Genomic DNA, 19,321 nt, shown 5'->3' on the forward strand with positions numbered 1-19,321 from the left:
TGGATATTCAAACAGGATTGGATATATAGCATCATACAAAGGGCGATGGTATCATGTACCAGTGTTTCAGCCACACCCTCCAAGGGGGAGACACGAAACATTCAACTATCCTCTTTGTGAAAACATTGCCGAAAGATCATTTGGTATTCTAAAGATGAAATGGCAAGTTCTCCAAGGCATACCATGGTACAATTAGGGACACAAAAGGATAATCATGCATGTGTCTCCACGACTGTATTCATGATAGCAAGTTCCATGATGAGCATTTCAACAAGTTTGACGCTAACGTGTATGTGCAACCTCGCTTACGTTTCTAGGTGCAAACGCTAAAGCACTCGTAGATGACGGTACCATGGGCGCAACACCTGAGGTTACTGTTGGGAGCCTCGTACCTTAAGATTAGTCATTCTGTTTGTAGTTGAACTTTTGTTAGGAAGGAAACTTTACAACCTTCCTTTATTGCAATATTTAGCCCTCAATGATTTTTGTAGTTGAATACATCATGGATTATATTTGTGCAATATGTCAAGTTTGTCCAATATGTCTTTACAACCAGATGCTAATCACCACAGACGTCTCGTGGTCAACAGGAACGTCTTCCCCACTGAACGAACATCGGCAGAAAACCTGAAATAAATCCATGAAAAATGCGAGCACCAGTGCCAAGTCTGGTACTTGAATCCTGATGGCAGGGACGAATTCAGAGGGTGGAGGGACTAATGATTCTCTCAACCCTTAATAGCGATTAAATAGATCCCTAATTAGGTGTCTTCTTTACGAGCCCCCCCCCCTCCCTAGTACGGTCAGTGTAACTCTAGGTGAAGCCCCCCCGGGACCAAGGTCCAGGCCTTAGCTCATGTATACAAAAGATAAATAGACCAAAACCTGTAGCAAAAGAAAAAGGCGACCATCAAATAGGAAGAGGACAAGGTCTTGCTAGAAGCAGCAAAACACGCATTAGATGTGTTTCCTCGCGGAGCAACTAACCAACCGTTACCCTTTGAGGGAGCAAAAGAAAAAGCCCATCATCAAATAAGGAGAGGACAAGGCATTGCCAGCAGCAGCAAAGCACGCATAAGAAGTGTTTCCTAGGGGAACTAACCCTTGGGGGGCTCCCACAAGGGTCACTTTTTGGCATGGGAGCGCCCCAAGTGGTGCTCCCAACCGTCGTCATGTGTCGCGTATTGGACGCGGCCTCAAGATTTGGGGATTTTTATGTTTTATGTACATGTTTTAAGGTTTTTTTCTGCTTTTTTGGGTTTCCTTGAGTTTTGCAGAAAAAACTATTTTATTTATTTATTTTGCAAAGCACAGCTATGTTGCCTGGAAAAAATTGTGCTTCCACGAGAAGCACAATTATGTTTCTCATGAAAGCACAAATTTGCTTCAGCGAAAAGCACAACGTATGCTTGGCGAGTCAAAAGCATAGCCAGTGCTTCCACGAGAAGCACAAGGCAAAAACACAATACTGCTTCCGTAAGAAGCACAACCTTACTTCCCTCAATAAAGGGAAAAGCACGGCCTGTGCTTCCCAAGAAAAAGTGAAAACCACAACTGTGCTTTCGGGCTTTGGTTTTTTTCTTTCGGTTTTTTTGTTTCCATTTTCCCCAGGTTTTGTTTATTTCATGAAAAAAGTTTGTCAAAACCTATTAACATGAGATCTAGTTTTGAGGATCCCGACACAAGAAATCCAACGGTGAAAACGGATCGTTATCTGAACGCAAGGTTCAAGAGAAAACATTTTGGATTAACGAATCTACAGAAAAAAGGAAAACTTTTAGGTTGCAACAAGTGACGCCGCCACTTGCCAGGACTTGAATAGGTGGGGAGTGACCTTTGCAAGAGATAACCCTTCACTAGTGATTTTGATTTCCCGGCCATTAAAACCATCATGATTTTATCATGGCACCAAAACACACATAGATTATGCATCGTGCGATCTCCCTCATTCGCTCGAGTCTCTTTCTACTGTCGCTAGGGAAAATTTCCTTAATGTCCAAGGAAAGGGGACTCATTGAGATCCACCTTGGCCGTATAGGTGCACTGTTAGTCCTTACCCCTACAAAACCCCTAACCGATCTCTACCATCAGCCAACATAAACATGATTATTAGGGAAAGCATTCTCTCCGACGGTGCTGACAGTGCAGAGTCCTCCCTGTGATACCTTCTCATAGCTTCAAATCCCTGAATTTTTATCTAATACCCCTCCATCGAGAAATACTTGTCGAAGAAATGGATGTATCTATATGTATTTTAGTTCTAGATACATTCATTTTTATCTAGACGTATTTTAATCCTCCTTATGATATTTTGATCGACGTGAAAACTGAATTTGGAATCAGAATCAATTAGTTATAGTATGTACCAATTTTTTTTATTATATAATCAGTTTGGAAACTAATTTTTCCATCAAGGATGGACAATTTGACAGTATATTTTTAGTTTTTATACCAATCAAAAAGTTCGGATTTAGACATCTTTGCACACTATGAATATTTTATGCCAATGAAAACATGAGTTCGGATTTATGATATTTGTAGTCGAATGCATCATTGATTATGTTGTAAAATATGTAAAGTTTGTATTTTGAATATTTGTGGTCTTTTTCAAAGTTTGTAATTTGTTTTTCGCATGTTTACATAACGTGTTTGGTTGCCCGCATCCACCTCAACCAGGCCCACGCGGGAAAATCTTGGCCCGTTTGATTGGCTAGGTTGCATCAAAAGATTGCCCGCACGAAACTTAAAAGCACCTCTGGTCCTGGCTCTGGAGGAATGGCCGAATCGGCGGTTTTTTCACAACCAGAGCCAAACGATGCAACTCGTGGTATGTGGCGGCGGAGGCTGCACGTGAGGAGGTGGTCTCGAGAAGTCACGTTGTTTTCTGAAGCCGTGGCATAATTACCCTTACCTTCCCCCTCTCTCTCTCCCTCTCTCACACTGGCGACAACGAGCAATGGACCAACGAACTTCAAGGCGAGCACCGCCATCGAGCACCGGCTTCACCAGCGCACCAACAGGACTTTAGCAATGGCGGTAAGCCCTTGCCCTCTCTTTCAATTTACTGCATTCGATTCACGCTTTAGATTGGATTTCGAGAATCGATTCAAGCGCAAGGAGAAGATTGAATACAGGGGGTCAGGGGATTGGGTTTGCCCACTCGATTCGGCACAGTACCGATGGCAAAACTAGGCCGACTGAAACAAGCATGCAATGTTGGCAAAGTCCGAGCGATCAAACACACGCACAAGAACCGGTCGCTGCTAATCAATGCACATTCCGGTCCTTGGCAAACACTGACCACCAAACCTTTCTCGGGCACTAAAAAAAGCAGCGTGATAACAAGGGTTCTTGTTTTCAGTCCACTTGTTAGAAAAATAGAGTTTGTTATTTCTCGCAACATTTTTGTTTTGTTTTGTTTTCCTTTCCGTTGGTCCTACTGCAAGAACGGTCCGCCTCTCCCTCTCTATCTCCGATCCCCCTCCGGCGCCGGCGCGCCGCTCCCAGCATCCAAGCACGGCTTTCTTGTGAATCCCCCTTCTCCCAGCTCTCTCAGCGCCGCCCATGGCTTCCTCCACGGCCGCTGCAGCCGCAGTCACATCTCTCTTACCGCCGCCCGTGGGTGCCGAGAGGCCGGTTCCCCAGGGCCGCCTCCTCTTCCGCGCCTCCCGCGCCCGCTCCAGCCCCCTACGGCTCAACCCCGTCCGACACCACGGGCTCTCGCCGGCGCCTAGAGCGGCCAAGGTCTGCCCCTGTTTTCCTAACATTAAGGAATTGCACAATTTTACGGCCTTCTCACTGGTCAGTTCTTGATTCGGAATTATAGGCTGTGGAGGCAGCGAAGGCTGACCCTCTAAATGTCATGATAGCGGGAGCTCCGGCGTCTGGGAAGGGCACGCAGTGCGAGCTAATCAAGGCCAAAGTAAGTTCTTTGGGAATATGGGTTCAGCCTTGTACATGGTTCCCTTTCTTTCTTTCATGATGCATTATGTGAACTAAATGATACCCCACGCATTGCCACGGAATTGGATATATAGTTTATAAATATCGTGTAGAATACGAATTCAGCACTTACGATTTAAACTATGTGAGAAATTTCTGCATATGCAAAGAATAAAAACTTAACAAGAAAACTTGTGCATGTCACGATTAAATGTAATGTGATTTAAAACCCACTTAGAATACAGTAATGCATGTTGTATGGTAGAGGATTCTCATGCTATGCTCGGATGGATGCTAGTGGATCAAGTTAGTAAATCTAATGGTTACAACAATGCACACATGTTGAGATAATTAGAAATAGTGCAGATCTCTCTCTTTGGGATATAGGATTGGGATCTAGCCTTGTGTTATTATGTCATGTGTATTGTGTAATTAGCCTTGTGCATTTACAACAAAATGTGGTAAAACGTTTACGACTAGCTTTCCTTGTTGCATCAAGTAACTGGCACTGTAATTTGCAGTATGGTCTGGTGCACATTTCAGCTGGAGATTTGTTAAGGGCAGAAATCGCCACAGGCACCGACAATGGGAAGCAGGCCAAGGAGTTTATGGAGAAGGGACAGCTGGTTCCTGATGAGATCGTTGTTAATGTGGGTATATTTTCTTCGCAATTTCATTAATGTGTTTCAAGTGAATGGTGGTAACACTGAGAAACATTTTTGGGTTACCGCCAGATGGTGAAGGGGCGTCTTCTGCAACCAGATGCTCAGGAAAAGGGTTGGCTTTTGGATGGTTACCCGAGAAGTTATTCACAGGCAATGGCACTGGAAACTCTTGGAATCCGGCCTGACATTTTCATTCTATTAGATGTAAGTGCCCGAGCCCAGCTATGGCAAATTATTGGTATGTGATGCAAATTGTGGGACATAATTGACCTTGTTGTGGTAAGGTACTAGCAGTACCAAGTAAGCTTGAACACTGCCTCTAGACCTTGAAAACTGCTGGTAGCTACCCTTAGCCTAACTAGTAGTCTGAACAGGGCAAACACTGCTTCTTTCAAAAAAAAAAAGGGCAAACACTTCCATTGTGACCAATGTTGGATTTTCCTGAGAAAATGGAGATAAATATAGTCCCTTTTTTGGTACTAGTTACATAATAAAATCTACATATTTACCCTTTCAAGAATAAATAAGATCCATAATTTCAAGTTGCGCATTTAAGTACTTTCTAAGTGTTAACACTGTAATATGGCAATATACGATGTATTTATCATGCTTTCTCTATCGTGTTGAAACTGGCTGCAATTCAGTAAACAAATTCTGAAATTAAGAGTGTAAGTACTAGCGTTTTTTTTGTTCAGTAGGAATATTAGCTCACCCGTCGAAAATGTAGGTTCCCGATGAACTTCTTGTTGAAAGGGTAGTTGGCAGACGGCTGGATCCTGAAACTGGGAAAATATACCATGTAAAGTATTCTCCACCTGAGAATGAAGAAATTGCATCCAGGCTTACACAAAGATTTGATGATACAGAAGAAAAGGTACATGGTTCCCATATTATTAGTTAAGATAATGACAGCATAGTTTTGCATTTATTATTAGACATGGTGGAAGTGCTTATTTGTTATTAGCCATGCAGTACATGGTGTTGCTACAACACATTGTTTTTTGTCTGCTGCTAATTAAAACTAGCTTGACATAGTTATTATCTCACAGTGGACCATATTTCCATGGTGGGGAAGTTGTGCATTTTTATTTTGTATTTACATTCGATAACAAGACTCGGTCACTCAGTATATGGAAGGCACGTGCTGCCTGGTCTAACGTGTGTCACCCAAAGAACAAAGTGGGGCTGGGTATCCTTAACCTGACTGCAGAACGAGGCCATGCTTATGAAGCATATAACAAGCTTTACGACAAGGCTGATATCCCTTGAGTGAAACTAGTTTGGAACTACTACAATGCTTCCTGGCGGTTTATAATTTCCCTCCTCTCCCCACGCCTCTGGTACTGTGCACCCCTTCTGGTGGAGAGATGTCTTTAACCTCTCCCATAAATTTAGGCAATTAGCTTCCTGTTCTATTGCCAGAGGAGACACTGTTCTTTTCTGGAATGCTTGCTGGTCTGATCATCTGATGAGGAGAAAATTCCATGGAATTCATGCATTTGCCCTTGATAGTCTTGCCTTGGTCCAGGATGTTCTCAATACTCATGAGCCCTTACATCTCTTTCATATTCCCCTTTCCAGGCAGGCTTTCGATGAATTTCATGAAATCAGAGAGTTTCTGTCCAACATACATTCATGCTCAGTTTCCTGAAGATAATGACTCTTGGTCCTTCTCTTGGGGTGCTAGGCTGCTAGCTTCTCATCCTCTAAAATGTACAGAGCTCAGTTTCAACACATTCATGCACCTAATAACTCCTTTTGGCTCTGGAATTCCAAATGCACCCTTAAGCCCAAATGCTTTGCCTGGTTTTTCTGAATGATAGGCTCAATACAAAGGATATGCTTCAATGTCACCAATTTCAGCCTCCTGGTGGTGTCAGCCGTGCCCTTTGCAACCTGCATACGTCAAGACTAGGGACCACATTTTCTGGCTTTGCAGCTTCAGCTCTTCATGCTGGAACATTCTTGGTATTTGTTTTGATCTATCTCAGTTTTCCTTGGATGGGGTCACCTCCAGGGTAAAGCTCAAGATTGGCAAACCTTCTACTTTGAGGTCCTGACGGTGGCTGCTTGGAATATTTGGAAACGAAGGAGTGGGAAGATCTTTCATTGCTCCTAGTAAAGCCTCCTGGCTGTTTAGCTTCAAAAGGGTCTCTTCCTTCTTTCTTACAGAATGAAGGAAGAGCTTGCCATCCCTCTTAGAGCTTGGCTTCATACCCTTGAGTATACTCCTTATGGAAGTTGTATGCTCATAGTGTGCAAGACCTTGCACCAATGTTCCAGGATGGTAGAGTTGCCGATGTAGTATGCCGGTTCTTGAACTGCTTGTTATGATGACGGAAGCTTGCAGAGAGTGCTGTGTTGAGTACTTGAGTTAGATCACTCTTTCCTGGTCTCACATATCTCATTGACCGTTTATCTATATATGTGGATTTTATCAAAAGAATCTGATTTTCAAGTGTGTGTTCTTCTGTTCTTTTACAGGTTAAGCTGAGGTTGCAGACTCATTATCAAAATATCGAGTCCTTGGTTTCGATATATGAAGATGTTATAGTCAAGGTAGGCGATTTATCTCCTTCATACTTAGAATGCTCTGCCTTGTTGGTCAGCTCAAGGCTGATATGCTATTCTACTTCACGTTGTCTATATTCCGCCGAATTACCACATCACAGATTAGTTTGAAGTCGGGGAGAAAAGTATAACAAACATATATTTTTTGGATTATGTACTTTTATAAAGTTGAGCTAAGGAACTAAATCATCATAACTTAGTTTCTGTTCAGAAGTTGCTTAACACATACCGTGTGGTAATCATTAACATATTTTTGTTCTGCTGCCTAGATGGAGTAGCTCTTGTTGTTGTTAAATTCCTTGTTCGTCCATGGCATTCTTTATTCTACTTTTGTTGTCGAGGTTGTACACTATATAGAGCAACAACTAAAAAAACTCACTGAGCAAACATTTCATAATCATGATGTATCTAGTTACCTATAACTTTCATGTATCTCTTTCACTGTCATCTGTGGTTTAGGTAAATGGAAATACCACGGTGGAAGATGTATTCGGTGAGATCGAGAAGCTGCTCACTTCCAGCCTTGATAAGAAAACAGAAATGGTGGCTAGCTAACTCATAAGCAGAGAAAGCTGCGCGAACCAGACATGTGGCTGAAGCATGATTTTATTCTATTTTTTGAAGACATGCAGGTGACAAAGCATTGATAGGATGATATTTAGAAAAGCCCTTTGTTATTCATGGATGTAAATGCGTCACTGTTTTGTAATGATCTTGACTAGGAATGCATTGATATACAGTGCAATTGGAAGGATTGCCTTGAGTTTGCACTTTTCAGTCTACATTTGTGTTGCACAACTTCATTGCATGTATTTTGTTTTACTCTGGAATCTGTCAGGTATTTCTGATGCTAGCTGAGGATTCTTCGTGTGACGATTTTGTAACATTACAAACCAGAAATCTGGCTGCAGAACTGTATAAGCAAAATGTATACCCAATATTCACAGTATGTGATGGAAAGAAGAACAAACTGAGATACGCATTTCCTTGTGAGCACAACAATCTTTCAATCAACAATTTTTTGCATCCAACACAAACCAGGGAGTGAGACCATGCTGCAAGACAAACCGAGTTCGCAGGGTTGTCGCGGCATATTCTTATTTGTTTGACCCAGACTTTCGACCACATGATCATCTTGTCAGCACTACATGATTTCAACTACAGCTCGGCCAACGATCTTGCCCTGGTTGAGATCCTCATAGGCGCCGTTCGCCTCTTCGAATTTGCATTTCCTTGATATGGCGTTCTCGAGATTGAAGGTGCCGCTCTCAGCAAGCTTGACTATCTGAGGAAGATCTTGCCTGGCTCTTGCACCATACGAGCCAATGATTTTGACCTGGTTCCAGTAATCATGTTAGCAGCCAGCCAATGTTACACAAAGCAAGCAAGGAAATCCAAGTAAAACGGAAGCATTGAAAATTGATGCAATGGTATTGCACTAACACTATACGAGTAAATTGAGGAAAGGGCCTATATGTGCCAAGACGATGTAAGTTCGAACATATCTGCAGGACCTAGCTTAAGGTCTGGACAACAAACGAACAGTAATCTGATGGAGCTAGATGCATACCTGTCGGCGAACAAGACGGGTTATATCCACCTCGCCTACTACGTTTGTTGCAGCAAGCCCGATCATAACAGCTTTACCTCCATCTCGTACACTTTGGGTGCACTGGGAAAATGTTAATGCCTTGCCAAGTGCCTCCACAGCGACATCCACACCTCTCCCACCAGTGATTTCCTGTGAATAATGAGATCATTCACATCTGAATGCAAACACTAGCTAAGACTGAAGAAGCAACATCTGGACAGCCCATGATCAGGATGAGATATCGAGAACTGCTACCTAAACAAACTGCATTGAGTGGTTTAAAACTGCAGAACTTGTTGTATACCTTGATCCTTTCAACAGCGTCTTCTTTAGCTGCGTTTACAGTGTGGGTTGCTCCAAGTGTTTTTGCATTCTGGAGTTTCTCATCGAGAACATCCACCGCAATGACTTCGGAAGCTCCAAAGGCTCTTGCTATCTGTAAACAGCTGCAGTGTTGGAGTAATGAGGATGCGCCAACGTAACCTACTACTCCAGAGTTTAGGAATGAATTTAATCCTTTCTTCAAGGAAATACAAATATCCTTATATCAGCTAACCTTGATCCAACCCCGCCAACCCCAATCACTGCTACTGAATCACCGGCACGCATTTCAGCAGCATGCCTCAAAGCGCCATATGCGGTGAACACAGCACATCCTAGAATGGCTGACTCTGTGTACGGCAACGAGTTAGGAAGAATTGCTAATGCATTGGCCGGCACAACACAGTACTCCGCAAGCCCGCCCATACTGTACATGTACACTGGTTTTCCTGCAGGCATTGCAATAACATCAGCAACACTACAATAATACTATATTGTGACACTAGCGACAGAGTATGTAAGTGAATATTCTGAAATTACCGTTGCTGCGTAGAAATAGTCGGGTTTCACCATCATATAGTGTTCCTTTAGCACGATTGTACGCAAAGAAAGACTCACAGAGGTCTTCCTGGCCCTGTATCAAACCCATGTACATGGATGAGGTCAAGAAAACAAAGCAGCCCTTCATAAAGGATGATCTGATCCAGAGAAGGCGGTACCTTCACACAGTAAAAGCAATTCCCACAGGGCATTATGAAGGCTCCAACAACATGACTGCCAACTGGAAACCTGTTAATTTTTTAGGGAGGGATAACCGATTAGTTCCAGAAAACCACCATCAGAAAGTTGGAATAGGTGAATAGCGTTGGTGACAGTGCTTCCATGCTTTACCCCTTCAACAGGAGTTGCAAAAATATTTAAGCGCTCAAAAAAGGTAATCTGATGGAAATCCAGCATGTATCTGTGCTGTAAATTTTGTGCAGCTCTCAAGGAGCCAAGCATTCAATCGAACTGAAGCACCTCTAGTTATCAGCCTAAGCAGGTGTTGATGTTCCAAAGAAAAGACTAATAATAAACAGGTGTTGTCTCCTGTTTTCAGCTGCATCGGTATATACCTATTGACGATCTCAGCGGGCGTGTGCGCGCCATGGTCGACAACCTCCCCGGTGATCTCATGGCCAACGACACAAGGGCTGGCGAAAGGGAGTTCGCCTTTCATGACATGGAGATCAGAGTGGCAAACTCCACAAGCTGCATAAGTTGAGCCCATGTCAGATGAAAACCTTAGGATTCGCCCATGGGAGCTGTGAGACCCCATTCCGAGAGTCCTGAGTCACAGGATGCAGACCCAAGTCAAACGAACCTCACAGGAGCATGCATACTTGTTTAGTCAAATTGGGTATATAATCATCCATTCCCCTTTTTTTTACAATAATTTGTTATTTGTTATGCATTATGGCACAGCATACCTAACCAGCAGTGTAAGTCAGCAACATTTACTCCAAATTTCTCTTGTAAATTAGGGAGAGAGAGGAGGGGAGAAGAGAGGGAGTTCATCTAAATCTATCGGGAAGGAGGAGTGGCGGGGGAGGGGAACCTTTGGTCTTGACGAGGACCTCGCCGGCCTTGGGGCGCGGCATGCGGAACTCCTCCATGGTGAGCGGGCGGCCGGGCTCCCAGAACACGGCCGCGCGCATGAAGCTCGGACCGCCCGACACGTGGTACCCCGAGGCGTCCGGCACCGACGACGACGACGACGACAAGGACCGCCGGAGGGCGCCGCCGATCCGGCTGAGGGCGCGGCGGGAAGCGGTGGAGATGGACATGGTGTGCCTGCCAACGGAACTCTGCAACTTCACCAACTACTCTACTCCGTTGCTGTCTTGCTGGTCTGTTTGGAGAGACCATATTTATACAACAACTCTCAAGCATTTTTATACTGAGCACTCCAACTTTTCATTCAGTAAGCGGCTGCTCCATCATCCAACCAAAGAGAGGACCGATCGGATCGATTAGGACTTTCTACACATGTTTATTCAACTGCTACTGCACTTGTTTTTGCATTAGGATTAGCACAGCAAATGGAAAGACCAAATGCTCAACAAGAAAGCAACAGCGGCTCATAGTTTATTCTCGGAGAGAAGACAATAGATCGGCACTGCGGATAAGGATCCGGATGACGATGTCGGTCGCTTTCATCGGTAAACAAACAAACAAAGAGGCTGCTAAAGGAAGTACCAAATAACTCAACGACAAGTTGTAGCATTAGTTACAATAAATAAAAAAGAAGTTGCAGCATTTCTTGAAACTATTGGAGATGTGCAAATTAATCAACAGAATGACATGAGACAATCGTGAATATTATACATACACCTTGTCATCCTTGGTTTACCGGCCAAACCCGTGTCTGTCTGTCTGTCTGTCTTGTCCAATCCTCCTATATCCATCCACAAAGGCCTCCAAGAATGATCATCTGTTTGCTCCCAACAAAAAAAATGGACGAATACCTTCTTTTTGTACATTTAAGCACCTTATATATACACGCACGATGAAACCAAAAATTGACGAATGTTGTAGCAATCTGTACAATCCCTCGGCGGCAACCGAGCTACTGCACAGCGCCGACGACGCGCAGCTTCTCGTCCCCAATGATCCACCTTGTCAGCTGGCTTGGGTCCTCGGCGAGGGAGCCGCACGACGGGATGATGCTCAGGTCTGAACCTATCACCTGGTAGTCGTCCAGAGCGGCTTTCATTTCTGCCTCCACCTGTGCATCGTCCGTAAGTTCGATGTCCATGCTAAGAGCCTCCCTGTAGTGCCCTTCTTTCTCTGGGTCGTGCTCAAAAGGATCCATGACTGGACCCTGCAATGCCAGAGGGCAATGTAAACAGGTCAGGTTGCATGTTTTGGACGGTCGCAGACAGCGTAAGTTCAGCAGGATGCTTTGCTTACCTGGCAAAATTCGGAGTAATGTTTATAAGCACCGCTGTTCTCATCTTGATCGTATAGCAGTGCTCCACTGTACCAGCCATTGTCTACATCCGCTGTCGTGAATGCTAGATACCTGCAAAATTAAGGGCTCCAAGGATTTAATAAAGCATATAAATGGTAGATTGTGGACTTGATAGACATCAGAACACTGGCAAAGGATGTCTATCTGGACTATCCTGGTACAACCTTCTGAAGTTGTCCTCCTCGCATGAATCTGCCGAGGAGGAAAGCCAGTTCAGCTCCCCACACAGAGACACATTCGTCTCATCTTTGTTTCCCTCGTTCGCATTTTCAACTGGAGTAACTTTTGTTGTTGGAACTGTCTCTGCATGTTTTCTTTGACCAAACAACCAGTTTGGGCTTTTAAGTTGTATCTCACTGAATCGTAAAAGCAAGCTGTAAGTACAACATCAAAAAAGTAAGTTCAACCATGAATCATGAATGAAAAGAACTACATACGCTGCATCGGGTGCCATTGCAGAAGTTCCAACACCACCACTTGGCCTTAGATCAGCATCACAGTGAAGCCTCACATTCCTTATCGAACTACAGGTTCTTTCTATAAGTTTGTCGAATGAAGTAAGTTTCATCCTAGAAAAGTCCTCTTTACATGCTGGCACAGGGCTCAATGTGGGTCTTGGGCTCATGGCATCTCCAGATCCCCCGGGCACATTATTTCCATGTGGGGAACTGTGAATTAACATGAATAAAACACATTTTATTGCAGGAAACTACACACCAAGTCCCACTCTTTACATGTTAAGGGACTAAAATTGCACTGTCATAACGAACTGAAGTATAACCAGGATTCAGTTTACCTAAGATGGTAGCTATCATCACCAGCTGTTGTCACGTGGAGATAGTAATCAGTATCCAGATCCCAGAGAGCCGGTTTTCCTTCTTGAGGTTGGAAATAACCCAGAAATCTGGTAATATCACAAAACAAATCAACTTCTCAAATTCCACTTACCACAAGAGCCCAACTACTATCTTGTCTGGTAAAGATTTTATGGATGATAAACTCACGTGCGAGACTTACAAATTTATAGCATCTTGTTTCTCACCGTCGGTGTAAGCATTGCTGTAATATCGTTTAATTGATTTCAGAAACTCCCTAGATTGAGTAGTAGCCTTCCACTTCCCTTGCCTCTCGGGGAAAACCTGAGAAGAAACAAGTATATACAGTTTATGCTCACTGGGAAACAATGAGATTAGGGGGGGAAGACGAGAATTTATTGGCCAGACCAACAGTAATGCCATCCGCACTAGTATATACAAATAGATACAGAGCAGGACAACCAAATTAACACTCCATAGTCCATCCACAAAAAAAAGGTATTTGCTACATTAACTCTGAAGTAACAACAGGATGCTCCCCATGAGAGTTTTATGGCCATTACAAATTACTCATATCCTCTTGTCAACATAAGATGAGACAACAAGAGATGAAAGTACACTAACCGTATTATGTGCTGCAGAGCCTCCGTACTGATGAGCAAGTGCATCACCCATGCTCTGGTACATTTCCATTAAAGCTGAAGCGATGCTGCTATCTGGGTGGATTTTTGAAACATCTGTCAGTCCCATCGCATGAAGTTGCCTCCCCAAAGCAGCAAGGCCATAAGCATACTGTGCGACATTTGTGCGATCCAGGCAATCTATGCAATTCGTACGAAGAACTCCAGTTTGATAACAAGGAGCATCACCAAGAGGCTCATGTTTGCTATCCTCTTTTCTCATATCCTGAGAAGCTATAGAACCAAGTGCATCAGCATTGCTAGAGAGTCTCGGAAGGTCTCCAGAACTAGCTCTTATTTCAACATCCCTGTGCAATGAAGAAGTAGGAGGGAATACTGTCATTTTGCAGTTAGGATATGAGTAGTGCCCTTATTCACAACTTTAACAAACCAGTACAGTTATGGTTCATGATTTTTCCATAAACAGCCTTTTAAACCTTGGTCAAATTCAATTGGCCAGTGATTGTACTTACTTTCTAAATAAACTGGATCGGATTAATATAAAACTTGTCAAGTACTCCCTCCGTTCCAAAATAAGTGTCTCAACTTTGTACTAATTTTAGTATAAAGTTGTCCTAAAGTTGAGACACTTATTTTGGGACGGAGGGAGTATATGCTTGGCAATCTTAGAGGGCAGTACATCTGCCTGTTATAAGCTAGTATATTATATATAGTGGTTCAGTTGTTTTACACAAGAATTAATATATGTACCTTGCAGTGCTAGTTCGACTAAGCTGGATAGACCTTCTTTTCTGAACTTTTGGCTTCCCACTGTAGTAAAATCCAGTAAGGTCCAGTGCTTCACTCGCCACACCTCCTAAAACACCCAGCACATTTGCGGACTTGCTGACATAACAGATAGAAAATCATTAGCAGATGAACAGACACCAACTTATGCAGTTCTGAACTTTCAAGGATCAGTATAAAACCTTTTCGCAAATTTATGAAAATCCCAGTGTATGAATCTCAGTTTCCTCTCTTCTGGGACATTCTGATTAAGATATCCAACTGCATTAAAGAATTCACGCCTGAGCATCATCTCCCTTGGCCTTTTTTCAACAGTCTACACAGAGAGCACAAAAGCAATAACGAGTCATATTGAGGACAAAAGGCAATGATTAGCTGTACAAACAAATAAAAGTGGGCTAGCAGCTCTGTACCACAAAAGCCGAACATGTAAGCAAGAAGTTACTCAGGAAACCCTTTTTTAAATTCTACTCAGGAAACTAGTTGGAAGAACTAAGAGGAAAATTCATCTTTTACAGAAGTAGATTTTACTCCAAATGGCATGTTACTTTTGATGTCTTACATATTGTTTAGTAAGAGTACTTGGGAGCGTAAAGAACCACAAAGATGCTGTACTTTAGCAATTAATCTTATGCATAACAGTCAGTTGAGCTACTAAACTTGAGGTCAAATCTACCAAATCTACATGATAGATAAGATTTGTAAAATTCGTTGAGATAATGACCGTTTCTCTGTATCGTGCACATGAATCATTAGTTTCATCTCAAAATTAAAGGGAAAGGCAACATCACAGCAGAATCATCACTGTCAACAACAGACGGAAACATTCAGATCCTAAACCAAGTCGCAAACACATACCTTTATTAAATTAAGTATTATGATAGGCTGTCCATATCGCTGAGCGAGATCATCAAAATGTAACTTGGTTGCTTCATAAGTAGGATCATACCTCTGCACTGCACCAGAATCCAAAGATGAGAATGCACACAAAAAATGTATTTCAAGCTTTTAGAAACAAGCCCAGATAAGAGATTGGGCAAACATACAGATAAGACACAACATCTTTTTCTGATACGCAGTTGTAACAAATGATCAGATAAGAAATTTAGTCTCACATATGGACATTCCCCAATCAAAATAGGTCATTTAATTTCACCTGTTTGGTTACAAGGTAATTTTCTAGAAAATCTATTTACCAAAAATATCAGGCTTAGGACTAAGTCGGCCAGCCTCTTGTGACCAAAAGAGAGGGATCGATCCTCGCATCTGTACTATTGCACTCATTCTTCCCTTCCAGGAACCAGCTTCCTCTTCAAATACTATTTGCTCTGTTTCAACATCGTTTGCAACTTTTCCATGGTCATTCACGCCTCTTTTCAAATACCTACAGATACCATGTGGGAGGTAGTAAGTTTTCACTTAAACAAAAAATTCAGATTACTAGCAGAGCATAGACAATACTTTGCTGGCCTCATTTGGCAGAGTAGAGGAAATCGCGTCACCCAAAACAAGAATTTACACATGCATGTGATAATTGATAAATCAACAGAAATCAAATGAACATAGATGATAGGATAGAAGCATGAATAAATGGACTTGGCTGATATAAAGTGAAAGAAGATCCAGAAATATGCAGTCCTACGAGCACATGAAACCTACCGTGTCCCAGCAAAATGCCGAGATCTTCTCGAAATGAGAATAACATTTAACTCCCTGCCAAATACTGACAGCTTGACCTGGAAAATAAATTGTGGGTTGTGTCACATGGAAAGTTAATAAACAATAGTCGTAACACATCTAATTAAGCACTAAAACACAGATCAGCTGCAAGTTGGGCGCTATTGGAAAAAAGAACAGATAATCTGAACAAGAAGCTAATCTAGTAGCAGTGCCCATCAAGCAAGCACTAAATCATAATTTTCAAAGGCTAGTCAAGTGATAATGGTTTCATTCATTAAGGAATAAAGAGATGGTAACTACAAAGCCCTACTCAACCATCACTAGTCATTGCAAGATCTCGTCCAACTTCTTTTCTCTGATGGAAAGAAACTATCAAACTGAAATAATAGCAGCTTTTCTGTTAGGTCACAATTGTCTCAGATTCTGTTAAACAAAAACAATTGAAATATTTTGAGCAGCAAATTCGTATGCATTCTTTATCAAAATTTGTTAGTGGCATCCCCTTCTAATTTTCTCATAAGACCCAGTGAGACAGATAATGCAAAGCTCCAAGTCAAATATGAGTAATATCAGAAATGGAAAAGCAAGCAATAGAAATAGTAATGGTAGCAAAACCAATCTAGATGGCAGACTATTTGCTAGGCATAACCTGCTTAAAGTGTCCATGAACGAGAGCTACACTCCACAGAGCATTGCGGCACCTTGAGCGAATCGGCTCTGTCAGGAAAGTGTTCCATACAAACAAATTTTCATAAGGTGTTTCCTTCATCCCTGCAGAGGTGACATTCTGCTGCAAGCTCTGCATGATTGGGTATGTGTAGCTATAGAAGAAATCCTTTGTGAGATCAACACTGGCCAAAAGCTTCTTGTACCTGTTACGGAGACATCATATTTCACAGCATTTGGTAAATAACCAAACTTATATACATAACTGCCAAAAAAATCAAACTATCAAAGATAACTTGTACCTTAGCTCGTTCTTAGAGGTTGCAACATCTGTCTGTACAGATGAGTGCGGGATGGTGATCATCTGGCTCTCATCTATACAATATATAGCATGGCCACAGATGCAACCGATTTGACGGCGCTTGGTGACTAAAATCAGGTAATATGACTCCAAGAACTTGATGCAACCTACATAGCAACAGAAACAAAAACTTCAAAAAAAATGGCAGGAGTATGTGAGTCCTCTGGCAAAGAAAGCAGTCACCAAATTGCAAAAGAAATATAACCGGGATTCAGAGGTTAATGAATTAGCTCTCAGTTTGCATCATTATTATCTATGCATTTCCGTTACCAGCTTCTGACTGTGCTTAAGCGTGCCTAGGCGCTAGGTGACAGCAGAATTGTAGCCTCAAGCACTGATAGGCGTGCGCTTAAGCGTGCCTAGGCGCTAGGTGACAGCAGAATGTGTGGCCTTAAGGACTGATAGGCGTGCGCTTAAGCGTGCCTAGGCGCTAGGTGACAGCAGAATGTGTAGCCTTAAGCACTGATAGGCGTGCGCTTAAGAGTGTCTACTCATGTGCTTACGTGAGATGGGCACTAGGAAGTAGCAAACTAAGAATTTAAGCCTAGAGCTTTTCTGAGCCTTGATTCCTAGTAAGGAACAAGGAAGTTGTTGCCAATAGATCCAAGGGACATCTTTCCTCTTTTGGAATTCATAAGCAAACGAAAGAAAACATGACGGCATAAGTATACCTTCCTATGACGAGCCAACTGAAACAAAACTAGCAGGGATTGGTTGGAATGAAATCACGGCCAATTTGCAATACAGAGACAATTTATCAACTAAAATAAGTTACCCACACTTCCTGGCATGGTAAATCTGCTGATAAATATTATCATATACCTCCAACTTAATTTTCCAGCACAAAGAAACCACAAAGAATTTTCCAGCAAAAGGCATTGACCAACTAGAGAAAGGCTTTCTAATTTCTGACAAAATAAATCTTATGACACATTCATTTGCTTTAACAGAACAAATTCGTCCGGCTTAATTATAATTCGTATGAATTAAGAATGAAATTTCCATGGGATCAGTACAGCGAGCTAGGTTAACAATGCAACCCAATCCAATCCAGTGCAATGGGATGAATGAACGAACGAACGTTCTGGTCGGGGCACCTGCGATGCCGTAGGCCTTGGTGACGAAGGTGAGGCCGCCGGTGGAGCGGTTGCCCTCGGCGATGCGCTGGAGTAGGCTCTTGACCTCCTGCTGGGAGTACCAGACGGGGTCCTCGCTGAGGTGGAGCTCCGACGGCTCCGAGCGGTCAATCTTGAGCACCCGAAACCACCGCTTCTCCCGCGAGCTCCCGATCACGTAGAACCTCTGCGAGCACAGCCAATTCCGACGCGTCAATTGAGCAAGCTAGCGAGCGAGCGATCCCGCCGGGCGTGCGGTTGGGAGAAGGGGGGCAATGGATGCTTACGGCGCGCGTTTCGTAGAGGCGGAACTTCTCCAGCGTCGCTGACGCCGCCGTCGGGTCGTCCGCCTCCGCCGCCATCGATCCCGATCGAAGCGCGCAAGGGAAGAGGGGGTGGAAGGGAGTCCGAAGGGGACGATCGGAAAGGGGAAGAAGGGGGCACTGCGGATATTGTATCTAAACGCTGAAGGCGTCCTCCGCGGAACACGTGACCATGTTGTCAAGGCGTCCTCTTCTCTGCAATGTACAAAGCGTATTGAGAACTGTATCACGTATAGATCGCAGGTATTGCATGGTGTTGGCAACTTGGGATACCCTCGTGCGTGCGTGCCTACGTGGGCTTCGAGAAGATGACAACTTTAAGTCGTTGATTTTTATTTTTATTTGCGAGGAAGTCGTTGATTTTTTTAAATAAACTTTCATTAAACTCTAGGCACAACAATATCGCTGGGGATTCAACCAGACCATACCCAAACTTTGCTAACTCATGTGCTACTTTATTACATGTCGGAGTACAGAAAATAAAACTAAAACATTGAAATGACATAATACAGCAGCTCCTAGCCTCCCTTATCAGAACTCCGATCTCTCACAAATCAGCATCTCCCCTTACAAGCGCATAAACAAGATTCTTCAAGTCTGATTCTAGCACAACTTGATGCACCCCAATTTCAGTCGATCCTTCAATTGCAGCTAGACAAGCAAGTGCCTCAGCATGAATAGCACTCTTAGGGCTTTTTTGATTTAAAGGATTCTTAAAGGAATTTTGAAGGATTCTAATCCTTAGGAATTTTTTCTATCTTGGTTGTTTGATTCGTAGGATTGTAAACCATAGAAATTTTTCCATAGAATTCATTTGCACTAGATTTCATA

General features: G+C 42.9%; 3 protein-coding genes across 4 annotated transcripts; 1 reads left to right on the top strand and 2 right to left on the bottom strand.

Annotated features, from left to right (window-relative positions):
• Window positions 1–3,391: 3,391 nt before the first annotated feature.
• LOC119328834 (adenylate kinase, chloroplastic-like) lies at window positions 3,392–7,976 on the top strand. The gene is made up of 7 exons (XM_037601830.1): window positions 3,392–3,744; window positions 3,827–3,922; window positions 4,464–4,592; window positions 4,677–4,811; window positions 5,335–5,481; window positions 7,092–7,166; window positions 7,638–7,976. The coding sequence occupies exons 1-7, from the start codon at window positions 3,565–3,567 to the stop codon at window positions 7,731–7,733; spliced, it is 858 nt and encodes a 285-aa protein (XP_037457727.1). The 5' UTR covers window positions 3,392–3,564; the 3' UTR covers window positions 7,734–7,976.
• Window positions 7,977–8,129: 153 nt separating this feature from the next.
• LOC119328833 (alcohol dehydrogenase-like) lies at window positions 8,130–10,979 on the bottom strand. Its single transcript, XM_037601829.1, has 8 exons — window positions 10,688–10,979; window positions 10,206–10,341; window positions 9,810–9,879; window positions 9,631–9,724; window positions 9,326–9,539; window positions 9,074–9,215; window positions 8,749–8,919; window positions 8,130–8,514 (listed from the first exon to the last, which is right to left on the bottom strand). The coding sequence occupies exons 1-8, from the start codon at window positions 10,914–10,916 to the stop codon at window positions 8,323–8,325; spliced, it is 1,248 nt and encodes a 415-aa protein (XP_037457726.1). The 5' UTR covers window positions 10,917–10,979; the 3' UTR covers window positions 8,130–8,322.
• Window positions 10,980–11,336: 357 nt separating this feature from the next.
• Window positions 11,337–18,614, bottom strand: LOC119328832 (phosphatidylinositol-3-phosphatase SAC1-like). 2 transcript variants are annotated; one of them, XM_037601827.1, is made up of 16 exons: window positions 18,455–18,614; window positions 18,150–18,354; window positions 16,994–17,159; window positions 16,675–16,897; window positions 16,005–16,081; window positions 15,542–15,729; window positions 15,204–15,301; window positions 14,528–14,661; window positions 14,310–14,444; window positions 13,543–13,906; window positions 13,121–13,242; window positions 12,900–13,007; window positions 12,541–12,771; window positions 12,268–12,459; window positions 12,043–12,154; window positions 11,337–11,953 (listed from the first exon to the last, which is right to left on the bottom strand). In XM_037601827.1, the coding sequence occupies exons 1-16, from the start codon at window positions 18,527–18,529 to the stop codon at window positions 11,699–11,701; spliced, it is 2,685 nt and encodes an 894-aa protein (XP_037457724.1). In that variant the 5' UTR covers window positions 18,530–18,614; the 3' UTR covers window positions 11,337–11,698. The 2 variants fall into 2 exon arrangements, with proteins under 2 accessions (XP_037457724.1, XP_037457725.1); XM_037601828.1 differs by lacking the exon at window positions 18,455–18,614 and having other exon boundaries at window positions 18,134–18,339.
• Between the last annotated feature and the right edge of the window lie 707 nt (window positions 18,615–19,321).

Source organism: Triticum dicoccoides, chromosome 7A (assembly GCF_002162155.2).
Source record: "Triticum dicoccoides isolate Atlit2015 ecotype Zavitan chromosome 7A, WEW_v2.0, whole genome shotgun sequence".
Taxonomy (NCBI): domain Eukaryota; kingdom Viridiplantae; phylum Streptophyta; class Magnoliopsida; order Poales; family Poaceae; genus Triticum; species Triticum dicoccoides.